Here is a 21,935-nt window from a genome sequence, read left to right on the forward strand (position 1 = left end):
ACCAAAAGCCTGCACAGGTGCTGCATTTAACAGAGGAAACAGACCAGCAACCAATTCAGCAGTGGTACTTCTGTTCAACATAACAGTGCCCACCATTTACTATTGAGATATTAAAAGGGTTGGTGCACAGACATGGCCTGAGATGGTGTGGAGGTTTGAGTTGTCTACATACTAGATGGACTAGAAGAGATTTGTGCATCCTGGACTGGACTTCGCTTGACAATTCTTGAGCGGTCTGCTTGGTACATTACAAATGATCAGTCAAGAAGACCAGTCGAAGACCATCAAAGTATTATGACTGCTAGTGCATGTTAGACCCAAGCAGCTCGATTCGTACTCCACAGTGCAACACGACCACACATCATGTGGCACACATGTTCAATATGAAGCCAAGGTTGCCCTAACGTACTTTACCAACCCTTCCCTCAAGGTGGTCTTGGGGATCCATTCATTACCATTACATAACCCAACCACTACTGCCTGGGTATTTGTTAGACCTAGGCTACATCTCAAAACAACCATGTTGTCAAGTTCAAGTCAATCATATGAATGACAGGGTTGCCCTAACGTCCTTACCAACCACTTCCTAGAGGTGGTCTTGGCGACCCATTCATTACCGTTGCATAACCACTACAGTACATCTAATATTCATGTGGGGCGTCAATGGAGGTCAAGAGTCTAGGGTAGAGTAACACTTACCTCCATCACCAGCTCAAAAGGCTGCTTGTACACCCTGATGGGTGACTGATACTTCTGCACCATGGTGGGAATGACTGTGGTGCCAACAACCTGAGAGAAAACAATCTGATATTAGAGCTTATATAACCAACATCATAGACTTGTCTTGGTGAGAGAAGACAAAAATGGGCCAGACTGCATTAGACTGGGTGCGTAAGATACAAAGAAAATAGTTATTGAGTTGGTAAAATGGCAGTATAGTTCTGGATGGCCCCGCTGGAGACATCTGACATGTCATTAAGTAAGCCACGTTTGTTTGTGTGTGTGTGTGTGTGTGTGGCAGCTGGCGGGGAGCCCGGAGTACTTGGCAGTTTGTCTGCAGTGATTGCCTGCAGGAAGGCACTTTGCTCTGCCGTGGGAGAGGAAGCGCGTCTCATTGAACTGATCAATGAATGCAGAGTTTCGCACCATGCGTCACACATTCAGGTACTGAACTGCATAGGGAACAGAGATGGAGATAGCCATGGCCAAATACTGGAAAGTCAGGGACCGCTAAGTGCCAATTAGTCACAACCGCATGACTGATAAACTATTCAGGTAGACCTACATTGATGCGTATATAAATATTATGTGGAGCTAGCGGTAGAACTGAAAGCTTTGGAGTCATTAATACTGCACTACAGCCTACGTAAATGCATGAATGCGTGCTTGGCCGTAGAGAACTGATGAATTAATGCATTCTCTGTGATGTAAAATGTAAGCAGCGCATTCCAAGAACTTAGTGGTGGTAACTACCACAGTGCAGATGTTGGCAAATACAGTAGGACTAGGCTATGGTCCTGATAGAGCCAACAGATGTGGACCCTGAAAATGCTGGAATGTTCCACTGCATGTTATTTGGATTGGTCGAAATGTTAAAACGTGTATTTTTCAATATATAGGACACACCCTGTGTTTTAATAAAATCAACTATATATGCATAGAGCTTGTCTGATGCCTTAAGCACACCTTTGATGAAATAAGACAAATGACTCAAGAGGGAGCCAGAGATCAAGATAACAAAAAACTCAAACTGAACCTGACCATTCTCCTCCCACTTCTACTGACTCGCAGATTCTGCCATTACTCTCCCGAAGTTGCCTGTAATGGGCTACACGAGGAATCGGCAACCTTTCTCGCGTGGAATACCAATTTATCTTACCATTTCTACCAATCTGCGTGCCAGTTAAAGTTTTCATGTGCATATTTTCGTGAAACTGTTTCATCTCATTTATAATAACATCTTCATATTTCAAAATCATTGTCATGTGGTTAATCTAAATTATATCCAAATGAAAATGATACAATTCTAAAAAGTTACTTATACTGCCATTGCCAACTATGTAAAAATTGCCTATAACGCCAACAAATAAAAACATTGTAGCTTGCAGGTAGAGAATATCCTGATAATAAATATCCTATGAATCACATTGTCTGCAACGAACTTGAAACATATCAACTATTAACATGGGATATATGATAAATTATTCTGGGCCTTCAGAGTTTCCTGTAGGCTATTTGCGCAACGGATAAGAAGTCATTAGGTAGTCCTATTGTATGACATTTCCACTGGATCAGAGCATGACATTTTTCCTTTTCATGCTGAGTAGTTATCGAAAGGGAGAACGCTGGAAAGATCTTTTGAAAACTTTTAGGAACTATTGTAATTCTCAATTAATGTAAAAACAGACTGTTTGCTTGCTGTCTGTTTTGAAGAAAACATTACTTTGAGAAGCTACACAGCTCATTAGTGGTGGTGCGTTAAGCCAATCAGAAATACGATCAGATCCCCAAATGGACACATTTATATGCCTATATTTGCACGCAGGCCAGTAATTGTACTACTGGTGATCAACTGTATCTAATAGGGAATTGATAGACACTAACAATCAAACAATGAAGTTATGAAACAATGAATGTGCACAAATTAGCAGGAGAGACCACATTCTGGAGAAAGACGTGCATTCTGCATGGTCAATCCAACTTCTGCATTGGCCTCGCAACATTTACGGTGATACGGCATCTGCAGAAGTCAGGACATTCATTCTTTTTGTGCTTCGCGGAGCAGAGCGAAGTTTGAGTTTACAGGATCTCCTGCCCTAACATAACCAAGCACTAATCTAGTAGAATTCAATCATCTTTTCTGACTCACGTGTCTAACAGCTGATGATCAGATAAATTGACGAGCTGTACCAAAATAAACTAAATGGTGAGAGTCAACGCAATTGCAACACATTCGGAGTGCACACATTCGGAGTGCACACATTCGGAGTTTTCATGAACTCAAGTTCAATTTCAATAGGCGAACAACAAGTGGCAACCTAGCTAATACTTAGCAGTGATTTAGGAATCCTTGTAAGAATAATGAATAGTAGAAACTGCAGTTTCTACTGGTCATTGTTTTTAGGCTGGTTGTATTTGTGATAGCTAGTTACCAAGGTAAAGCTAGCTACCCCAGAAGTTGCGGTCGAACAAATGATGCTTTATTACCAAAGCGGTATTGTAAACACATTGTTCATGGCCAGTGTTTGCAGACTTTTTTTGTACAGCTTTGACAGTGCTACTGTATTTTTTTTGACACGCAATGACCCAAACTGCATTCCATAGTATGTATGTTGTGAAGCTAATAACAGTGACGCTATTACTGTGTAACTCCGGTAGGGCAACATCTGAAAAATAGAGCACTTGGTAGTGTGTACCGGTGCTCGACCAGTCGGTGAAAGCCAACATCACCCACGACAGAGAACGGTTGATTGTCAAGGGCAATGAATTCCATTATCTTAGCTTTAATGGACTTCGCCTTTGAGTTGTCTCGCTGAAATCTTCTTACTCTTTCAAATGATTGCTCGATCCACACAGCAGACATTGCGGGCTAGGTTAGGAAAGCTGTGTTGCATGTGTAGCGCAAAATTTTACGTGGTGTCATTACGTCATGTACCTACGTTATAAAAGTATGCACGGTCGCTTTGACATCGGTTTAACATTAACCTAGACTTTGGGCCGATACCGATGTCGGCAAATTTTGCTAATATCGGCCGATCCCGATACATTCACCGATATATCTTGCATCCCTAACTATAACAGCTTTTTACGCATACTATTTTATACGCTAGTATGGGTATTTGGACACAGATGTTATCTTGTACGATTCACAGATCATAGGGTCTTACAGGAGGAATGTAGGCCCTATAGTCTAAAAAGGCCTAAAATTGCCACTCTAATGGTTTGTGATACAAATGTAAAAAGCATGTCAAACATTCTTCCTCTCAAAGTTTCTATGTGGGAATTGCCAGACCAATCTGAGATAAGTTAAATATTTCCGGGCTGTCCAGGTGTGGAATTGCCCTGTTGTCAAACAGGCACAATGAGCACTTCTTACTGGACAGGTTCAGATTGTACTACCTCCCTGTTTCAGACCATTTTCTTATGCTTTGTGCCTACTGAACACAACCCAGATGTACAAGATCTCAAAACAAAAATCACATTGTGAAATGTAAGTGTTGCTGTAAACCTGCTCCGACAAGGACATGTAAAGATAGGCAGAGTACCTGCCCAGTCTTAGCACATGACATACCTTACTTGTTCAGTGTTGTTGATTTATTTAACGTGCAGATACATGTTACTAAGCAAGTGTTGCTTTACTTTTTCAGCAGCCTTGCGGCAAGGAAGGGACATCGTGTGATAGGGGTGTCAAACACTTGCTACACAGCACTACTCCTGGTAGGTATGATCCAACCAGGGCGTTAGGTTCGGCTTGAGCCTACAACGTTTAAGGCATAAGCCATACGTAATGCACTGGACCAGAGCTATACTTCTGAGTGATATGGGGCTTTTCAACTAAAACGTCCCACTGGCCTGTGTGTCACCCAGCCTGTTTTTTCAAATGAAATTTGGCATAACAATTTCATATGAGTTGGCAAGAGAGCAGAAGACGCTACATCTATGCTACTGTATGTAAAAGCTAAACATATTCTACTAAAGTAAAACTAGGCTAAACCTTTCCATTTAGGCAACTATAGGGGTTATTTAGGCTACTTAAAACAGGTGAACAATTGTTACCGTCATGTATTAGAGAGAGATGATACTTCCCTGCTGAACAACAGATGTAAATCAAGGGGAAAAGGACAGGTGACATTTCAGAAACCAAACCAGAATACAGGTTCGTTCACTGTTAACCAATACGCCATAGCCAGCAGCACTGTAATCTACTGTACAAACAAGCTGTGCCAGTGCTACTCAAACATTTATAGCTGAGCCCTTCAGAAATCAGCAACAATCACTGTGATGCTCAGTGAGTGACTCTCTCTCGGTCTCTCTCACACACACACACACACACACACACACACACACACACACACACACACACACACACACACACACAATATAGCTATAACATGTAGAAGCCTATATCGTTAAAAGCATGATTTAGGCTATTTAGCCTACATTAGCTAGTCATCACTGTACACAATCACTACAGGCATGTGCCTTGCAGGTCATACGAATTTACACATGTATAACGTTAACTTAACATATAAATGACACTCACCAATGAATTATCGAATTTCTTTAACAAGTATCTGCTTCTTTCGATATATTTGTCTCGTATTGTTTTGACTGAACAGGAAACTCAAGTACACTTCTAACTGTTAATCCATAGCTTTATTCGGTTCCCTTTTCGCCGGTCGGTGATGAACGAGTGCTGAAGGTTAGCTAGCTGTTTTGCTAGCCAATTAGCCATCGACTTGATAGCGACAACAGCACTTCAAAAAGGCATAGCTAGCTAACAGGTTCAGAATTGGGTTTTCATAACGAAGAGTCCAGATGCGAGCTAAAGGCAGCCAGCTGAAGGTTTGAGCCTTGAGGACTGGAGAGAATGAATGTATTTGAAAGCTTGAGCTTTCTCATTGACAGCTTCCCCCCTCCCCCTTTGGGACACAGAGCTCAGCAGTGCCGCGGTGTGGTGCATATGCGGTTCCAATACAAATCATTGACTATAAGTCCGTTTCTAAATCAATATGTAGGCCTATCAGAGAAATAATAGTTGAGTGATGGGACAGAATATTAGGAGACATGACAGATGAGCTGGCATTTGGTGATTGAAAATGATTTTTTTTTTATGCTTCCGGCTCAGCTGTCATAAGATTAATGTCAAATGTCATTTATACTGTGACGAGCGACAGAGGGAAAAGCTACATGATATGAGTAAAGCTGTCATCTTCACTGAGCAGGAACTGTGCACATGCACATTTGAAAAAAAAATATAAAGTTTAATTTCATGACCATGCATCAATTCATGATATTGGACAATATGCCCATGTGACATGTGTTAAGTCTCTTTCACCATACTTCTGTTTACAAAATGAGTAATTTACTGTGTGGATCCCCTAAAATCCATACTACATTTATAAAATATTTGCCCAATTCTGCACTCAAATATAATCTAAATCCCTCAATCTCGTATAATTTATGAGAGCTTTATCCATTTAAAATACAGCATTACATGCACTTCACAACTCAGTCTCTCGAAACCATTTACTGGATTTCAGATTAGTTCTCCTAAAGTCCATGTGCCAGTCTTTCAAAAAAGTGTGGGGCCTAAGTTGGCAGTACAGTAGATCATAAGCATGAGTTGAAGGGTCCCCCAAAATGATTAGGTTATGGTTACTGTATAAAATACAATTGCATGAGCAAAATGTTCAGTAGGCTGCAGAGTCAACATTGGGAATTCAAATCACCAGTATACGGCAAAATGAGTCATGGGATACAAAGGATGAACCATGACAAGATAGATGGAAATCATGAAGCTATCATGAAAACGTATTTTACTTTGTTTTACTTGACTAAACTGGTAATGACATTTTCAATACTAACCTCATTAGCCATGTATTATCTGCTTCCACCGCTGCAATGCCTTTATCAACATTCCATTGATTCAATTTGATAAAGTTATGACATTATGGCACAGGGGGACTGTTGTGTAAGGCATAGCCTTGTGTCCTCAAATGTTTTACATGTGAGGTTCCACAATTACCCACTTCCCCTAGGGCAGGGCTTCCTGTTGGATAACCATTTGAGAACACCAAATCCCAGCAGAGAAATTAAGAGGTAAGAATAATTTGCATTCAGCTGCAATATGGAAACATTTCACATGGCTGTGGAATCATGCACATGTAGTTATCTGCAGAGTTTAGAGCTAAGTAGAACAAAGATAATCCTCTAAGATCCACACAGGGCAATGTCAGTCTATCCGTGCCATTCTTAGCACGTGCGTGTCAAACATAGGGATTTTAGCTCATATTTCATAACAGTGCCATCAATGACAAGGCCTTCTGGGCATAAGCAGCAGCCTTGGGACGAAGCTTATTCTTCAGGCCATGGAATCACACACGGAGTATGCAAGACATTTAGCACAGATGGCTAGTGCTGATTGAAATGTAGTTGACTCCATTCTAAGGGAAACTAGTAACATGACATCCATTCAGCACCAAACCAAGGTCTACCATCAAACCCACCAAGGTTAAAACTTAAGGTGGTGCAAATGCTTTCATGGTGACATTTTCACAGCATTAAAATGAATAGATTTGACATGGAAAAAATGAAGTTGTTTACTAGTTTTATTGATGAGTCATGAACAATTGTACAGCAAAACTACAGTTCTGACATCATGCCACATTAGTTTACACCAAGAGAACAGCATGTTCCAGAAATACAGTCACACAAATGTGATATGGTCTTGGCTGAGAGTCAAGTTGTTACAGAGCCCCCTGCAAGGTCATTCTGTCATGAACACATTTTTCATGGTTGTAGCGTTTGTTGCTTGCTACAGGAAGTGGATAACAACATACATCACTGAATCTTTGACAAATGGTTATCGTGATGACAATACACCACTATACATAACATTTAATCTAGTTCTATGAATATACATCAGACAAAACATCAACGGTGAGTTTGATTCTGCTCCTTTACTGCTTTTATTTTTTTTGCGTTCTACCGCAAACGGTCATAAACAAAGCTCCCGGCTGCTATCCAATCTACACATCATTGACATTATCCCACCCACTGGGTAGCAACCATCGGCTTAAAAAGACAAACGTAACAATATCTGCCAATTCATTTCCAGCAATATTGCCCCAGTCTGTTTGGTGTGCGCATTTGTCTAGCACTCTATACATCCAGTTAGGGATGCTAATGATTGCCGTCTTGTGGGTCGACGCATGCTAATGATTGCCGTCTTGTGGGTCGACGCATGCTAATGATTACACAAGACCGCAGGCAGACTTTCCCCCAAAACCAATTAAAATGGTAACTGCATAGTAGGCTTACCTGACAGAGATATGATTTGTAGTATCAGTTGGGTTGCCATTGTTTTGCAAACTGTGCTGCAGCAGGCCTAACAGCAGAAACATAGCTAGACTGACATTCCTTTCTTGCTTAATGCATAATTAAAGGAGAATTAAACTCAAATGTGTTAGTTTCCACCAGACCTCAATGTATCTGATTTAAACATCGACATGGACTCAGATAACTACTCAATGCACATTTGTAATAATCCAATTGAGTGTAAAATTTCAAAAAATAAAAGTACAGAACACATTTTAATGGGGCCTCCTTCATGACCCATTATTTGACCAGTTATCAACAAACAAATCCCGTGGAAGAGTTGCAGAGGAGAATAATGTGCCAATTTGAACACTATATATATATAAAAAAAATTGTTTTAGTAGCTCTCATTAGTGATGCAACAATGACAATTTGCCGATATCCAATATTTTCCTTGACATTTTTTTAAATTAATAAATACAGATAAACATTTTAGGGGGCTTTTAAGCATTCTAGTACAGTTAAATAGTTACAAATACACAGCGGTCTAAGGCACTCAATGCAAGAAGCGTCACTACAGTCCTTGGTTCGAATCCAGGCTGTATCACATCCGGCAGTGATTGAGAGTCCTATATGGAGGAGCACGATTGGCCCAGGGTCGTCCGTGTTTGTCTTGGTTAAGCCTTCATAGTAAATAAGAATTGGTTAACAGACTTGCCGAGTTAAATAAAAGGTTACACACACACACACCAAAAAGTTATTTTGTTGGCATTTACGCATGTCCCCATTACAAGTAAAACATAATCAAAACCTATTTCTTTCACTTACATGCTGTGCTGTTTCGTTCATTCGTTTCATTCTCAACCAGGATTTCTATGGAACTCTGTTTGGGTCTTTGAGTGTCAAATAACACTAAATAAGCTTGTCGACCAATCAGGACCTGAATGACTGCACATAATTTAACACGTTTACACATTTTACACATTGATTACAATATCACGTCACAACGATTCATCGATACGTATGATATGCTGGTAAAGTTCTCACACACCTACAATGCAGGTCATAAAAAAGCTAGCTAGCTCATGGATGCAAACAATGTTCTTCCCCAAAAACATAGCAAAAAGACAACCGTTTCAGTAGCTATAGTTAGATGTCATCAAAATTAACCCCATTTACAAGACAGTTCTTATTTGATTAATGGTGATCAGACACCTATGAAGCTAGCCACAATAATGATTAGCCACAGTAGTGGACTTTGCAGTTATCCTTCAAAATAACAGTTTGGCATAGGTCTACTTTGTATTAATTTGCATCACTGTCAATTACATACGTTTATTTTGAAGGCAAACCGCAATTTCCACTATTGTGCCTAATCCTTATTGTGATTAGCTTCACAAAATAACCCAGTCCTGTCGAGCATCACTAGCCAGATGAAGCTCGCTGGCTGCTTATAACGCTAGCTTTCGGCAACAGGGTTAAGTAGCTGGCTAGTTACAATTTCAATAGTCGAATAACAATACTTACTCAAAAGGATTCCAAAATGACTTCTAAGAATAATGAAAATGACTGCAGTTTCTACTGGTCATTTTTTTCAGGCTGGTTATATTGGTGCTAGCTAGGTATCAAGGTAAATCTAGCTACCCCAGAAGTTGCGGTTGAACAAATTATGCTTTATTACCAAAGCGGTATTGTAAACACATCGTTCGTGGCCGGTGTTTGTAGACTTTTTTTGTACAGCTTTGACAGTGCTACTGTATCTTTTTTTGACACGTAAAGACCCAAACGGCGTTCCATAGTATGTATGTTGTGAAGCTAATAACAGTGACGCTCCGGTAGGGCAACATCTGAAAAACAGCGTACTTGGTAGTGTGTACCGGTGCTCGACCAGATGGTGGAAGCCAACATCACCCACGACAGAGAACGGTTGATTGTCAAGGGCAATAAATTCCATTATCTTGGCTTCAATGATTTTGCCTTTTAGTTGTCGCGCTGAAATTCTTACTCTTTCCAATGTTTACTCGATCCACACAGACATTGTGGGGTAGGTTAGGAATGCTGCGTTGCATGTGTAGCGCAACATTTTACGTGGCACCATTACGCCATGTACCTACGTTATATAGGTATGCACAAACGTTGACATCGGTTTTGAACATAAGCGTTAAACTAGACATCTAGTTTCTGATATGCTCACTGATATATCGTGCATCCCTAGCTCGCATGCTAGAAAACGTTGGAGACCACTACTTTTTACCATGGAATTGTTAAATACTCGTTTCGGATTGGTATTCTAGAGTATGCATTATTTCCCTATAACGCCATGTAAGAATTTTTTCTTAACTGACTTGCCTAGTTAAATAAAGGTAAAAATAAAACAGTATAATTCAATGGCTAGAGTTCATTCTTCCATGTTTGAACTGCTTTTTACAGCAAAAGTCAAATTGAAAACTTTTTCATAATAGTAAAATAAGACTGCTGGTTTGGTCAGATACTTTTGAGAAGCGGAAATTCCATTGGAATTGTATTAACAGCCATTGCGTAAATTGCCCATGTGTCATCAATGGGCCATCCTCTGAATTATGGGACAAGGAAAGCTCTCCTTCAAGGAGTTCATGTGGACAAAAACATTAGCATAAATTTCATCAACTACAACATTACACATGTTTCTCTCGAGATTATTAACTTGTTCTCAGTGACATTACGTACTGTTGAGGAAAATTGGCAGATTTTCACAAGCATGACAATTAGCTAACAACCGCGTGATGCTGCATGACAATGTGAACATGATTGGTGACAATCTGTTGACCGAGGAGTTATACAGTCGTCCATTGCCCAACGGGAGTCTTCTCTGGTTTGGTAAGCTAAATAAGCAAGTCTGTTTGGTTACTAAGGCAACTACTGTAGCTATCAATTAAACTTGCTAGCTACTTCAGTGGATTTGGAACACACTTCTGCTAATTATGCCAAATTATAGCCATGATACAACGCAGGGGTTCTATGCGTTTTCCAGAACGCAACACACTGGGAGGTAAGTTCCACTCCGCTAGTGCGTCGTAGAACATGCTTTCCAAGTCTTTCATAATTTTCCACAGAACACATAGCTCCTTGATTATCGCTTATGTAATTGACAAATCTTTACACAAGATAAGTTGGAAATGGTGGGTGTAGCCTACGAAGCATGACACATGCAATGAGGAAATAGGCTGGGAGTTGCACAATACACCTACAGCATTTAACCACCATAAAATATATAAGGGAGGCAGGCATACATCTGTTTTCTAAAGACCGTTTGTCTGCAGTATCATACATGAGCATCAAACTGCTGTATACATGCTCACACCTGCAACTGCCAGGGCAGCTTCACAGAACCCCCTGTTATAGTCTAGGTCCTACAAGACACGCTGCAGCATACAGCCATGATGGCTACACTGCAGCACCTGCCCAAGACCAGATTATCAAAAGCATGCACGTCCAGAATGACACACCATTCTCCATATAGTTCACTAACTTCTGACCAGAGCCATATGGGCCCAGGTCAAAAGTACTGTATTAAATAGGGAGTCATTTGGGACAGACACACTATAGGCAAGGCCATGTAGCCTACTTACCAGGTAGGCCAATTACAACAGAGGTGAGAGGGATCCATGGATCTTGGCGACACGGAAATAGAATCTGTCATTCTAGTTCTATGCTTTGGCCCTTCATGCATCTGGTCTCAATGCCGCACGTGACTTCAAGGACATTGACTTGTTAAAATATCCTGAACCACTACAGGTGGGAAAGATTACAGAAGTGTTTTAGTATGCAGTTTATTGTTGAAATGATTTACAGTTTCATATGTCAGACAGTTCAATTTATAAAACAGACTATTTGATCTGTCCCTCATGACTATTGATATTATCCTGGTATGCCTCACTGGAATATGTGTATCACTACCACCAACAGGGAAATCTTTCTGGGACTAGACTACTAGCTAAACCTGTGTACACTTGTCACGACAGTACCCCTTTGCCACAAAAGTTAACTAGCTGGTCAAATATAGTGTCATTGAATTGCAAAGACGTCTTACAGCATTTGATTTATGTCAACACAAAAGATAGAAGGGACACTTCTGCTATCTAAAGACAACGTTTGTCTGCAGTATCATACATGAGCATCAAACTGCTGTATACATGCTCACACCTGCAACTGCCAGGGCAGCTTCACAGAACCCCCTGTTATAGTCTAGGTCCTACAAGACACGCTGCAGCATACAGCCATGATGGCTACACTGCAGCACCTGCCCAAGACCAGATTATTTACATAGTGATTCCCTAATGGCACCCTAGTACCTATATAGTGCACTACTTTGACCAAAGCCCTGGACAAAAGTAGTGCACTAAATGGAGAATAGTGCCATTTGGTGAAAAGGCCAGACTATAGCCCAAGCCACATAGCTTAAAAAGTAGTGCACTAAGTAGGGAATAGTGTGCCATTTGGGACACAGGCTATAGGCCAAGCCATGTAGCCTACTTACCCAGTAGGCTAATTACAGCAGCGGTGAGAGGAACCCATTTCTAACAGAAATCGAATGTGATAATATATTTCTATGCTTTGCCTCTTCATTGTCATCATGCACCTGGTCTCAACAGACCACCCATCATGTGAGTTCATCAAGGACATCGGACACGATGAGATGCCGACCCACTACAGGTGAGAAACAGAAGATACGTTTTTAGTACAGTAGTTTGCTGATCTGATAAACATTGGTTTCATATGTGGGACAGTTCAATTTAATAATTTGATATGCTCCTCATGAGTTTATTGATATTATCCAAAGTATGCCCTCTACTGGACAACGTTATTGTTAACACCAACAGGGAAATCTTAGTCACTAGACCATGTGGGCAAACTCATTCAGTGGAGGGACGACTGTCTGCGGGTTTTCGCTTCTCCCTCGTACTTGCATGATCAATTGAGCTCATTGATTAGTTTTAAACTCCAGTCACCTGGTTGTTTAAGTCTATTACATACAAATTGAAAGGAAATTAAAAGGCAGCATACACTCAGCCCTCCATGGAATGAGTTTGACACCCCTGCACTAGACTACTAAACCTGTATAATCTTCTACAGTACCCCTTTCCCACTAAAGTTAGTTGGCGAAAGCCAATCTTGTTTAATTTAATTGTAAATACATCTACAGCATTATTTCAACACAAAAAAAATAGAAGGGACACTTCTGTTATCTAAAGACACAGTTTGTCTGCAGTATCATACATGAGCATCAAACTGCTGTATACATGCTCACACCTGCAACTGCCAGGGCAGCTTCACAGAACCCCCTGTTATAGTCTAGGTCCTACAAGACACGCTGCAGCATACTGCCATGATGGCTACACTGCAGCACCTGCCCAAGACCAGATTATCAAAAGCATGCACGTCCAGAATGACACACCATTCCCCATATAGTTCACCAACTTCTGACCAGAGCCATATGGGCCCAGGTCAAAAGTACTGTATTAAATAGGGAGTCATTTGGGACAGACACACTATAGGCAAGGCCATGTAGCCTACTTACCAGGTAGGCCAATTACAGCAGAGGTGAGAGGGATCCATGGATCTTGGAGCCATGGAAATAGAATCTATGTCATCCTATTTCTATGCTTTGCCGCTTCATTGTCATCATGCATCTGGTCTCAATGGCTCCCATCATGTGACTTCAAGGACATTGACTTGTTAAAATATCCTGAACCACTACAGGTGGGAAAGATTACAGAAGTGTTTTAGTATGCAGTTTATTGTTGAAATGATAAACAGATCCATGTCAGACAGTTCAATTTATAAAACAGACTATTTGATCTGTCCCTCATGACTATTGATATTATCCTGGTATGCCTCACTGGAAGGTGTATCATTACCACCAACAGGGAAATCTTTCTGGGTCTAGACTACTAGCCAAACCTTTGTACGCTTTTCACGACAGTACCCCTTTGCCGCTAAAGTTAACTAGCTGGTCAAATCTAGTGTCATTGAATTGTAAATACGTGTACATCCTTGTATTTATTTCAACACAAAAAAATATTGAAGGGACACAACTTTAGTTTTCTAAAAGACAACGTTTGTCTGCAGTATCATACATGAGCATCAAACTGCTGTATACATGCTCACACCTGCAACTGCCAGGGCAGCTTCACAGAACCCCCTGTTATAGTCTAGGTCCTACAAGACACGCTGCAGCATACTGCCATGATGGCTACACTGCAGCACCTGCCCAAGACCAGATTATCAAAAGCATGCACGTCCAGAATGACACACCATTCCCCATATAGTTCACTAACTTCTGACCAGAGCCATATGGGCCCAGGTCAAAAGTACTGTATTAAATAGGGAGTCATTTGGGACAGACACACTATAGGCAAAGCCATGTAGCCTACTTACCAGGTAGGCCAATTACAACAGAGGTGAGAGGGATCCATGGATCTTGGCGACACGGAAATAGAATCTGTCATTCTAGTTCTATGCTTTGGCCCTTCATGCATCTGGTCTCAATGCTCGTGACTTCAAGGACATTGACTTGTTAAAATATCCTGAACCACTACAGGTGGGAAAGATTACAGAAGTGTTTTAGTATGCAGTTTATTGTTGAAATGATTTACAGTTTCATATGTCAGACAGTTCAATTTATAAAACAGACTATTTGATCTGTCCTCATGACTATTGATATTATCCTGGTATGCCTCACTGGAATATGTATCCCTACCACCAACAGGGAAATCTTTCTGGGACTAGACTACTAGCTAAACCTGTGTACACTTGTCACGACAGTACCCCTTTGCCACTAAAGTTAACTAGCTGGTCAAATATAGTGTCATTGAATTGCAAAGACGTCTTACAGCATTTGATTTATGTCAACACAAAAGATAGAAGGGACACTTCTGTTATCTAAAGACAAAGTTTGTCTGCAGTATCATACATGAGCATCAAACTGCTGTATACATGCTCACACCTGCAACTGCCAGGGCAGCTTCACAGAACCCCCTGTTATAGTCTAGGTCTAACAAGACATGCTGCAACATACAGCCATGATGGCTACACTGCAGCACCTGCCCAAGACCAGATTATTTACATAGTGATTCCCTAATGGCACCCTAGTACCTATATAGTGCACTACTTTGACCAAAGCCCTGGACAAAGTACTGCACTAAATAGGGACTAGTGTGCCATTTAGGAAAAAAGACAGATTATAGGCCAAGCCATGTAGCCTACTTGCCCAGTAGTCCAATTACAGCAGAGGTGAGAGGGATCCATAATCTTGGCTCCACAGAAGTGTGTACTATTGTCAGCATGCATCTCTTGACTTCTAAGGACAGCCAACTCGTTGAGACATGCTGAACCACTACAGATGGGAAACATAGGAGATTAGTGTTTTAGAAGAGCAGTTTATTGTTGACAAACATTTGTTTCATATGTTACAATATTTTCTGTTCCTCTTGAGTTTATTGATCTTATCCTAGTACCCACGCCCTTTACTGGACAACATGTACCATTACCACCAACAGGGAACCCTTTATGGCAGTGGAGTACTAGCCAAACCTGTACTCTATTCTATAGTACCTCTGTCACTAAATTAGCTGGCTAGTAAAAACGAATCTAGTTTAATTGAATGGTAAATACATTACATAATTTTAGATTAACACAAAACTGAGGGGAACGTATGTTTCTAAAGACAAAGGTTTGTGCACAGTATCATGAGCGTCAAACTGCTGTATACATATTCACAACTGCCAGGCTTCACAGAACCCACTGCTATAGTATACGGGTAACTACCAAAATAAAGGAAACGCTTGAGTAAATGAAGGATACAACGTAGATTGAAAGCGTCTACACAGGTGTGGCTTCTGAATTCATCAAGCAATTAACGTCCCATAATGTTTTGGGTCATGTATAAAAAAAAAAAATCAAAGTCGCTTATTATTTTCACTACCATCGCTAGAAGAGTTTTGACTCTTTGAAAGAGGGGTCCCAAAGGAGCATATATGGTTTAAAGTGTGTACGTCAGTCACCAGATTTTAACACGCGAACGGTTACAGCCTACCGCCATGATGGCTACACTGCAGCACCGGTCCAAAACCAGATTAGCTACCGCGACACCGTGGTTGCCGAAAGGCACCCGATTTCCTAAGTGCCCTGATCAAAATAGGGAATACGGTGACATTTACATGTTATAAATACAACAGTCACCAGAAACAAGTTCCCGTTTTTTTACAAAATGTGACCGTCATTGTCCTAGCTAACGTTACACTTGTTTGGCCTGGTAGGACGTTTAACAATCGTAGCTTGCTAACGTCAGCTTTTGGCTGGTAGGTTAGCAAGGACACATTTCTTACCATGTTCATCAATGTGTTTCAGTAAATTCCATCCATGCGAATCATCTCCTTTCCTCAAAACATAAACGCATGCAGGGTTTTAACAAAAGTTGAAAATGAGCTCTACTTTGCTAGCATGCCGCCTCAATGACAAAAATACTTCTTCTTTGGGATTGTGTTGGCGGATCGCATCCAATTTAAGATGCATACACCGCCACCTACTGGAGTGTGAGGCCATTCACGACCTACATATACTGAACAAAAATATAAACGCAACATGTAAAGTGTTGGTCCCTTGTTTCATGAACTGAAATAAATGATCTCAGAAAGGTTCCATATGCATCAAAGCTTATTTCTCTCAAATGTAGTGCACTAATTTGTTTACATCCCTGTATGTGAGCATTTATCCTTTGCCAAGTTAATGAATCCAGTTGGCAGGTGTGGCATATCAAGAAGCTGAGGAAACAGCATGATCATTACACAGGTGTACCTTGTGCTGTGGACAATAAAAGTCCACTCTAGAATGTGCAGTTTTGTCATACGACACAATGCCACAGATCAAGACATCAGTCAGGAAGTTAAAGCTTGGTCACAAATGGGTCTTCCAAATGGACAATGACCCCAACTGTACATCCAAAGTTGTGGAAAAATGGTTAAAGGACAACAAAGTCAAGGTATTGGAGTGGCCATCACAAAGCCCTGACCTCAATCCTATAGAAAATGTGTGGGCAGAACTGAAAAAGTGTGTGCGAGCAAGGAGACCTACAAACCTGACTCAGTTGCACCAGCTCTGTCAGGAGGAATGGGCCAAAATTCACCCAACTTATTGTGGGAAGCTTGTGGAAGGCTACCCGAAACATTTGACCCAAGTTAAACAATTTAAAGGCAATGCTAACAAATACTAATTGAGTGCATGTAAACGTCTGACCCACTGGGAATGTGATTAAAGCAATATAAGCTGAAATAAATCATTCTCTGTACAATTATTCAGACATTTCACATTCTTAAAATAAAATGGTGATCCTAACTTACCTAACTGAACTTTTTGGACTCACATTGTTGTGCTCGGCTCACTTTAACAGGATAGTGGGGCAGCGGTCCTCCAAGTTAACAGTTGTTTTGAGCATGGCACAAATCATACTTCATTGACAGCAATGCCAATGTTAATTGTTTATAATTTTAAATTTGGAAAATAGACCCTTAATCCCAGATTTGGGACCACACAGCCACTGTCACTGATTCCTTCCAAACCACTCATTGAATTTGCGATTTCCACCTTTGTAGTGTTAATGTCCGATAGCCGATGAACACCTATACGTTTTATATATAATTTCTCTTCATATGACAAGGATTAAAAAGGATTTGCCAGTAGATTGTCAACTTGATTCATGATGATGACTGCTAGCTAAGATTGTGAAAGTAAGATGTTGACATGATCAGTCCAATCAAAGCTACTGTACATATAACGTGATTTGATGTAATTTTATCTGTGGCCACTGACCTTGAGCCTTCTTGGATGGGCACTTCTACGGCAGCAGCCGAAGGACGAAAATTTTCAATGTCTCCTCTTACACTTGGCAGTGACGTAAAGTCCCCACGAGTGATGGAACACTGAATCGTTTCTACTCATCTCTCCTCCTTCCAGGCTTTTTCATCTTTGAACTTATATGGTGATTGCATCTACACTTTCATAGTATTACCACGACAACCGGCAAAACAGTCCGTCTTTCAATCACCCACGTGGGTATAACCAATGAGGAAATGGCACGTGGGTACCTGCTTCTATAACCCAATGAGGAGATGGGAGAGGCAGGACTTGCAGCGCGATCTGCGTCAGAAATAGAAAGGAGTTCTATTTTAGCCCTTGGCATCGCAGATGCTCATTGGCGCATGAGCAGTGTGGGTGCAATAATTGAATAACATGGATTTCTACATTTATTTTGTGACGCTCGCGCACGCGACGTGTCCGTCTGGTCAGCATGTTACAGATTCGGAGATAGAAATGTAGACTAAAGGTCATTTCCGATTGAGCCGATATATGCAGCGTTTACGTGAATGTAGTATTTTAAACATTCCATTTGAATTTAAATCACGCTGTAAAGTTGGACTTCAGCGATGCGGACTGAATATACCCCTAAAATGAATTGCCACTCATGCAGTCTAAAGCATTCGTTGACACACACCCTAAAATGTTGGAGAGGTGCTGACGAACAGAATACGGTCCCAATAAATTCATGGATTAACACCAACACTGAAGAATTGTATGGTAAAAGTCTACTTTAAAGCCTTTGCACAATGGCTTTCATTATTTAAATATCAAATAGAGGCAACATCATATCATGAAATGCTTTATTCAACTCATCACATCAACATGCAGAAATTCTTCAGATTACTTCACAAGCAATACAGCATTCATCATCAGAGGTCCCTTCTAAAGCAAGTTGCCAATCTATTAAACTATGTGAAGCACACTAACAGTCCCTCTATCTGGTGGAACACTGCTGCTAGGGGTGGGGGGTGGGGGGGACAGTTCTAGGATCAGCTTCCCCTCCCTCAATCCTAATCTTAACCATTAGTGGGGGAAATGCAAACCTAACCGAACATTGAACATTGCCCGTTGTTCACACTCCTGCTCAGTGGGTTGGTCAGTGCTGAGTGGCTCAGGTGACAAGTGAAGGTCTGTCCGGAGCTCCAGCGTGTTGAGGGCAGACTAAGGAGGCTGCTCAGGGTGTACGTGCCGTCAGCCTGGCGCTGAGACTCGCCCTTCTGAACTTCAGCACCCGTCAGAGAGCCACCGTCATCAGACCAGGACAGGGAGGCACCGTCAGGGTGGAAGCCCTGCGCCAGGCACACCAGGGTGGTCTTGTCCCCAGAGAGAGGGGCCTGGGCTGGGGCCATCAGGACCAGAGAAGGGGGTGATGGAGGACGGGCTGACAGGGGAGGACACAAAAGATACAGACTGCAACAGTGAGATGGATCAAGATACTTTCTCATTGGAAAAAAATAAGAATGGAATTTAACTTGAAGTACACTGTAATTGTTTGAAATTCATTATATATCTTTGAACATAGATGTAATATCCCAGTGTTAAACTTTGAACTGCCTCAGTAGTCTATTTATATTTTCCAGAATATCACTTATAATCCTGAAAAAATACATGCTTTCCTCTTTCTCATAAGACAATTAGTGTACTTGACTTAATTAGGTTTATTTGAAAGACACAATTCACATTGATCAAGATTATCTCTGTAAATGTGTCAGATTTAACAAGCTGGCAAATTGTCATCTGTAGTCCCTGTTACCATAAATTAAATAAATGAATGTACAGTATGATTTTATCTAATATATTACCTCAACAATTATTAATATTCATTATTATTGATCATGTATATTTTGTGTTATATACATTTGAATCAACACATGCTGAAGATTTGAAAATGTATTCTAACCATTACATGTCACTTAATAAAGGTTAAAAAATACAGATTTGTTGATATAAGGAAACATATCACGTGATTATTTACAAGGGATTTTACTCACCAATGGTGACTTCAGTTCCTTGTCCAAACTTGGTACCATGTCCTCACAGTGATACATCTCGATACAAAAACATCTGTGCTGAAGACCGTTCTTCATGCTTTTCTCATTGGCAAGTCTCCATTCATCAAGATGTAGAAATCCATGAAAAAATGAAAAAAAGGACTTAGTTTGATATTGAATCATTACCCAACGCAATCCCCTTTTATTCACGGTGGCATTCAGTGACCTGTGCACATTTAATAAGTATTGTTTTCCAATCTGAAGCCCTGTTGGATTTTTGTACGAGCAGTCTATTGAACTGCATCACTGTGTTATGCACTGGCGCCACAGCCACCAACACAAGCACAGATATACACTGCCTCATCCTCAGCCGTGATTTCATTGATGTGTAGATACTCAGTGTAGCCAGATCCTGGTTCAGAATATGTGAACCTGTTAGGAAGCCCAGCTGCTCTTGTGGTGTCAACAAGCAAAAAACTTGGGCCACCTCCAACCTTCTGTCGGTACCATGAAATTGCCCAGGTCTGAGAGCTATCACTAACAACACAGGGTATTTTCAAATTACCTCCCAGGTTCACAGAGAGGGACTTTTCCTGGGTCAGTACGAGAGCTTCCATACCTGCAGAAATATAGAAAGATTTTGTTGTAATTGGGGATAAAAATACTACAATACATCATGATCCTACAATACAAGACCATTGTGCCTCCGAGTGAGTGCAGAGTATATCAATGGATCTGGTATTAATACTTCAGAAAGTCCTCATCTCCATATTTACAATATAATCTATAGTCAGGGATTTCACTTTACTGTAGTTAGTCAGTGTTCAGTCAGTCTTACCAGACAGAGTGAGTAGCAGGGCTGTAATAGAAGCAGTAGAAAGGAACATGGTGATCTCTTCTGTTGGAAGCAGAGGTGATATCAGAGAAAGAGATGTCTTCACACACGGTCTTCACTTCAATGCAGCTCTGAAACTCACAATGCCTCCTATAAAGAGCAGCTTACTGTACTGACACCGTCAGCCAGCCCCACTCCCCCTTCCAAAACCAGCCACCCATAAACACACACTTCCTCTACCATTTGCATTGGCAATGAACAGTTTAGCAATTCTATTTTTTGTAGCTTTTGAGTTCAATAAGAACTCTATGATTTCTCATTATGAAAAAGGGGTATGAACACATATCTTTTGATTCAATTGTGATATCATTAAAAGGTCTTGAATGTCCTCTCATAGGTACAACAGGCCCTAACAGAGTGGCATGTATGGCCTTAGACACAAACCAAAATGAATGTTTTTGGACAAAAATGAATTGCTGGGTCTCAGGAGAATATATCCACTAGATATGACATGGCGTCTTCTTTTCCTCTCAGAAGCATCTTCTGTCTGTCTGGTATCTATTTAAGCAATAAGGCACGAGGGGGGACTTTCTTGCTTTCTTGCTTCAGGTCCTGAGCTACAGACAGTTATATTTGGGTATGTCATTTTAGGCGAACATTTTTAAAAAGGGTCCGATCCTTAAGAGGATATATATACACTGCTCAAAAAAATAAAGGGAATACTTAAACAACACAATGTAACTCCAAGTCAATCACACTTCTGTGAAATCAAACTTTCCACTTAGGAAGCAACACTGATTGACAATACATTTCACAGGTGGAAATTATAGGCAATTAGCAAGACACCCCCAATAAAGGAGTGGTTCTGCAGGTGGCAACCACAGACCACTTCTCAATTCCTATGCTTCCTGGCTGATGTTTTGATCACTTTTGAATGCTGGCGGAGCTTTCACTCTAGTGGTAGCATGAGACGGAGTCTACAACCCACACAAGTGGCTCAGGTAGTGCAGCTCATCCTGCATGGCACATCAATGCGAGCTGTAGCAAGAAGGTTTGCTGTGTCTGTCAGCGTAGTGTCCAGAGCATGGAGGCGCTACCAGGAGACAGGCCAGTACATCAGGAGATGTGGAGGAGGCCGTAGGAGGGCAACAAAACCAGCAGCAGGACCGCTACCT

General features: G+C 41.0%; 2 protein-coding genes across 10 annotated transcripts in view; both read right to left on the bottom strand.

Moving 5' to 3' along the window:
• Positions 1-16,562, bottom strand: part of LOC135538986 (SEC14-like protein 1) — a 61,437-nt gene extending 44,875 nt beyond the window's left edge. For 2 of the 8 annotated variants that reach the window (XM_064964905.1, XM_064964868.1), the window contains exons 1-7: positions 16,407-16,562; positions 15,290-15,415; positions 14,458-14,614; positions 13,598-13,773; positions 12,557-12,726; positions 11,649-11,808; positions 700-789 (exon numbers count right to left, since the gene is read on the bottom strand). In XM_064964905.1, the coding sequence (XP_064820977.1) occupies positions 700-762 (63 nt within the window). In that variant the 5' untranslated portion in view covers positions 763-789; positions 11,649-11,808; positions 12,557-12,726; ... (2 more) ...; positions 15,290-15,415; positions 16,407-16,562. Of the gene's footprint in view, positions 1-699; positions 790-5,263; positions 5,605-11,648; positions 11,809-12,556; positions 12,727-13,597; positions 13,774-14,457; positions 14,615-15,285; positions 15,416-16,406 lie in introns of those variants that run through there. The other 6 variants (XM_064964878.1, XM_064964883.1, XM_064964893.1 and 3 more) reach the window with 6 other exon arrangements.
• Positions 16,563-18,717: 2,155 nt separating this feature from the next.
• LOC135526521 (immunoglobulin kappa light chain-like) lies at positions 18,718-20,926 on the bottom strand. 2 transcript variants are annotated; one of them, XM_064954972.1, is made up of 4 exons: positions 20,764-20,926; positions 20,240-20,544; positions 19,926-19,968; positions 18,718-19,315 (listed from the first exon to the last, which is right to left on the bottom strand). In XM_064954972.1, the coding sequence occupies exons 1-4, from the start codon at positions 20,810-20,812 to the stop codon at positions 18,978-18,980; spliced, it is 735 nt and encodes a 244-aa protein (XP_064811044.1). In that variant the 5' UTR covers positions 20,813-20,926; the 3' UTR covers positions 18,718-18,977. The 2 variants fall into 2 exon arrangements, 1 of the variants encoding a protein (XP_064811044.1); XR_010453297.1 differs by having other exon boundaries at positions 19,259-19,315; positions 19,926-20,040; positions 20,491-20,544; positions 20,764-20,800.
• Between the last annotated feature and the right edge of the window lie 1,009 nt (positions 20,927-21,935).

This window comes from Oncorhynchus masou, chromosome 5 (genome assembly GCF_036934945.1).
Source record: "Oncorhynchus masou masou isolate Uvic2021 chromosome 5, UVic_Omas_1.1, whole genome shotgun sequence".
NCBI lineage: Eukaryota > Metazoa > Chordata > Actinopteri > Salmoniformes > Salmonidae > Oncorhynchus > Oncorhynchus masou.

Coding starts and splice junctions, on each gene's coding strand:
- LOC135526521 (XM_064954972.1), bottom strand. CDS start 20,812: ATGTTCCTTTCTACTGCTTCTATTACAGCCCTGCTACTCACTCTGTCT. Junction 19,969..20,239: donor GTGGCTGTGGCGCCAGTGCA/TAACACAGTGAT, acceptor GTATCACTGTGA/GGACATGGTACCAAGTTTGG. Junction 19,316..19,925: donor AGGAACTGAAGTCACCATTG/GTGAGTAAAATC, acceptor CTCCCCTGTCAG/CCCGTCCTCCATCACCCCCT.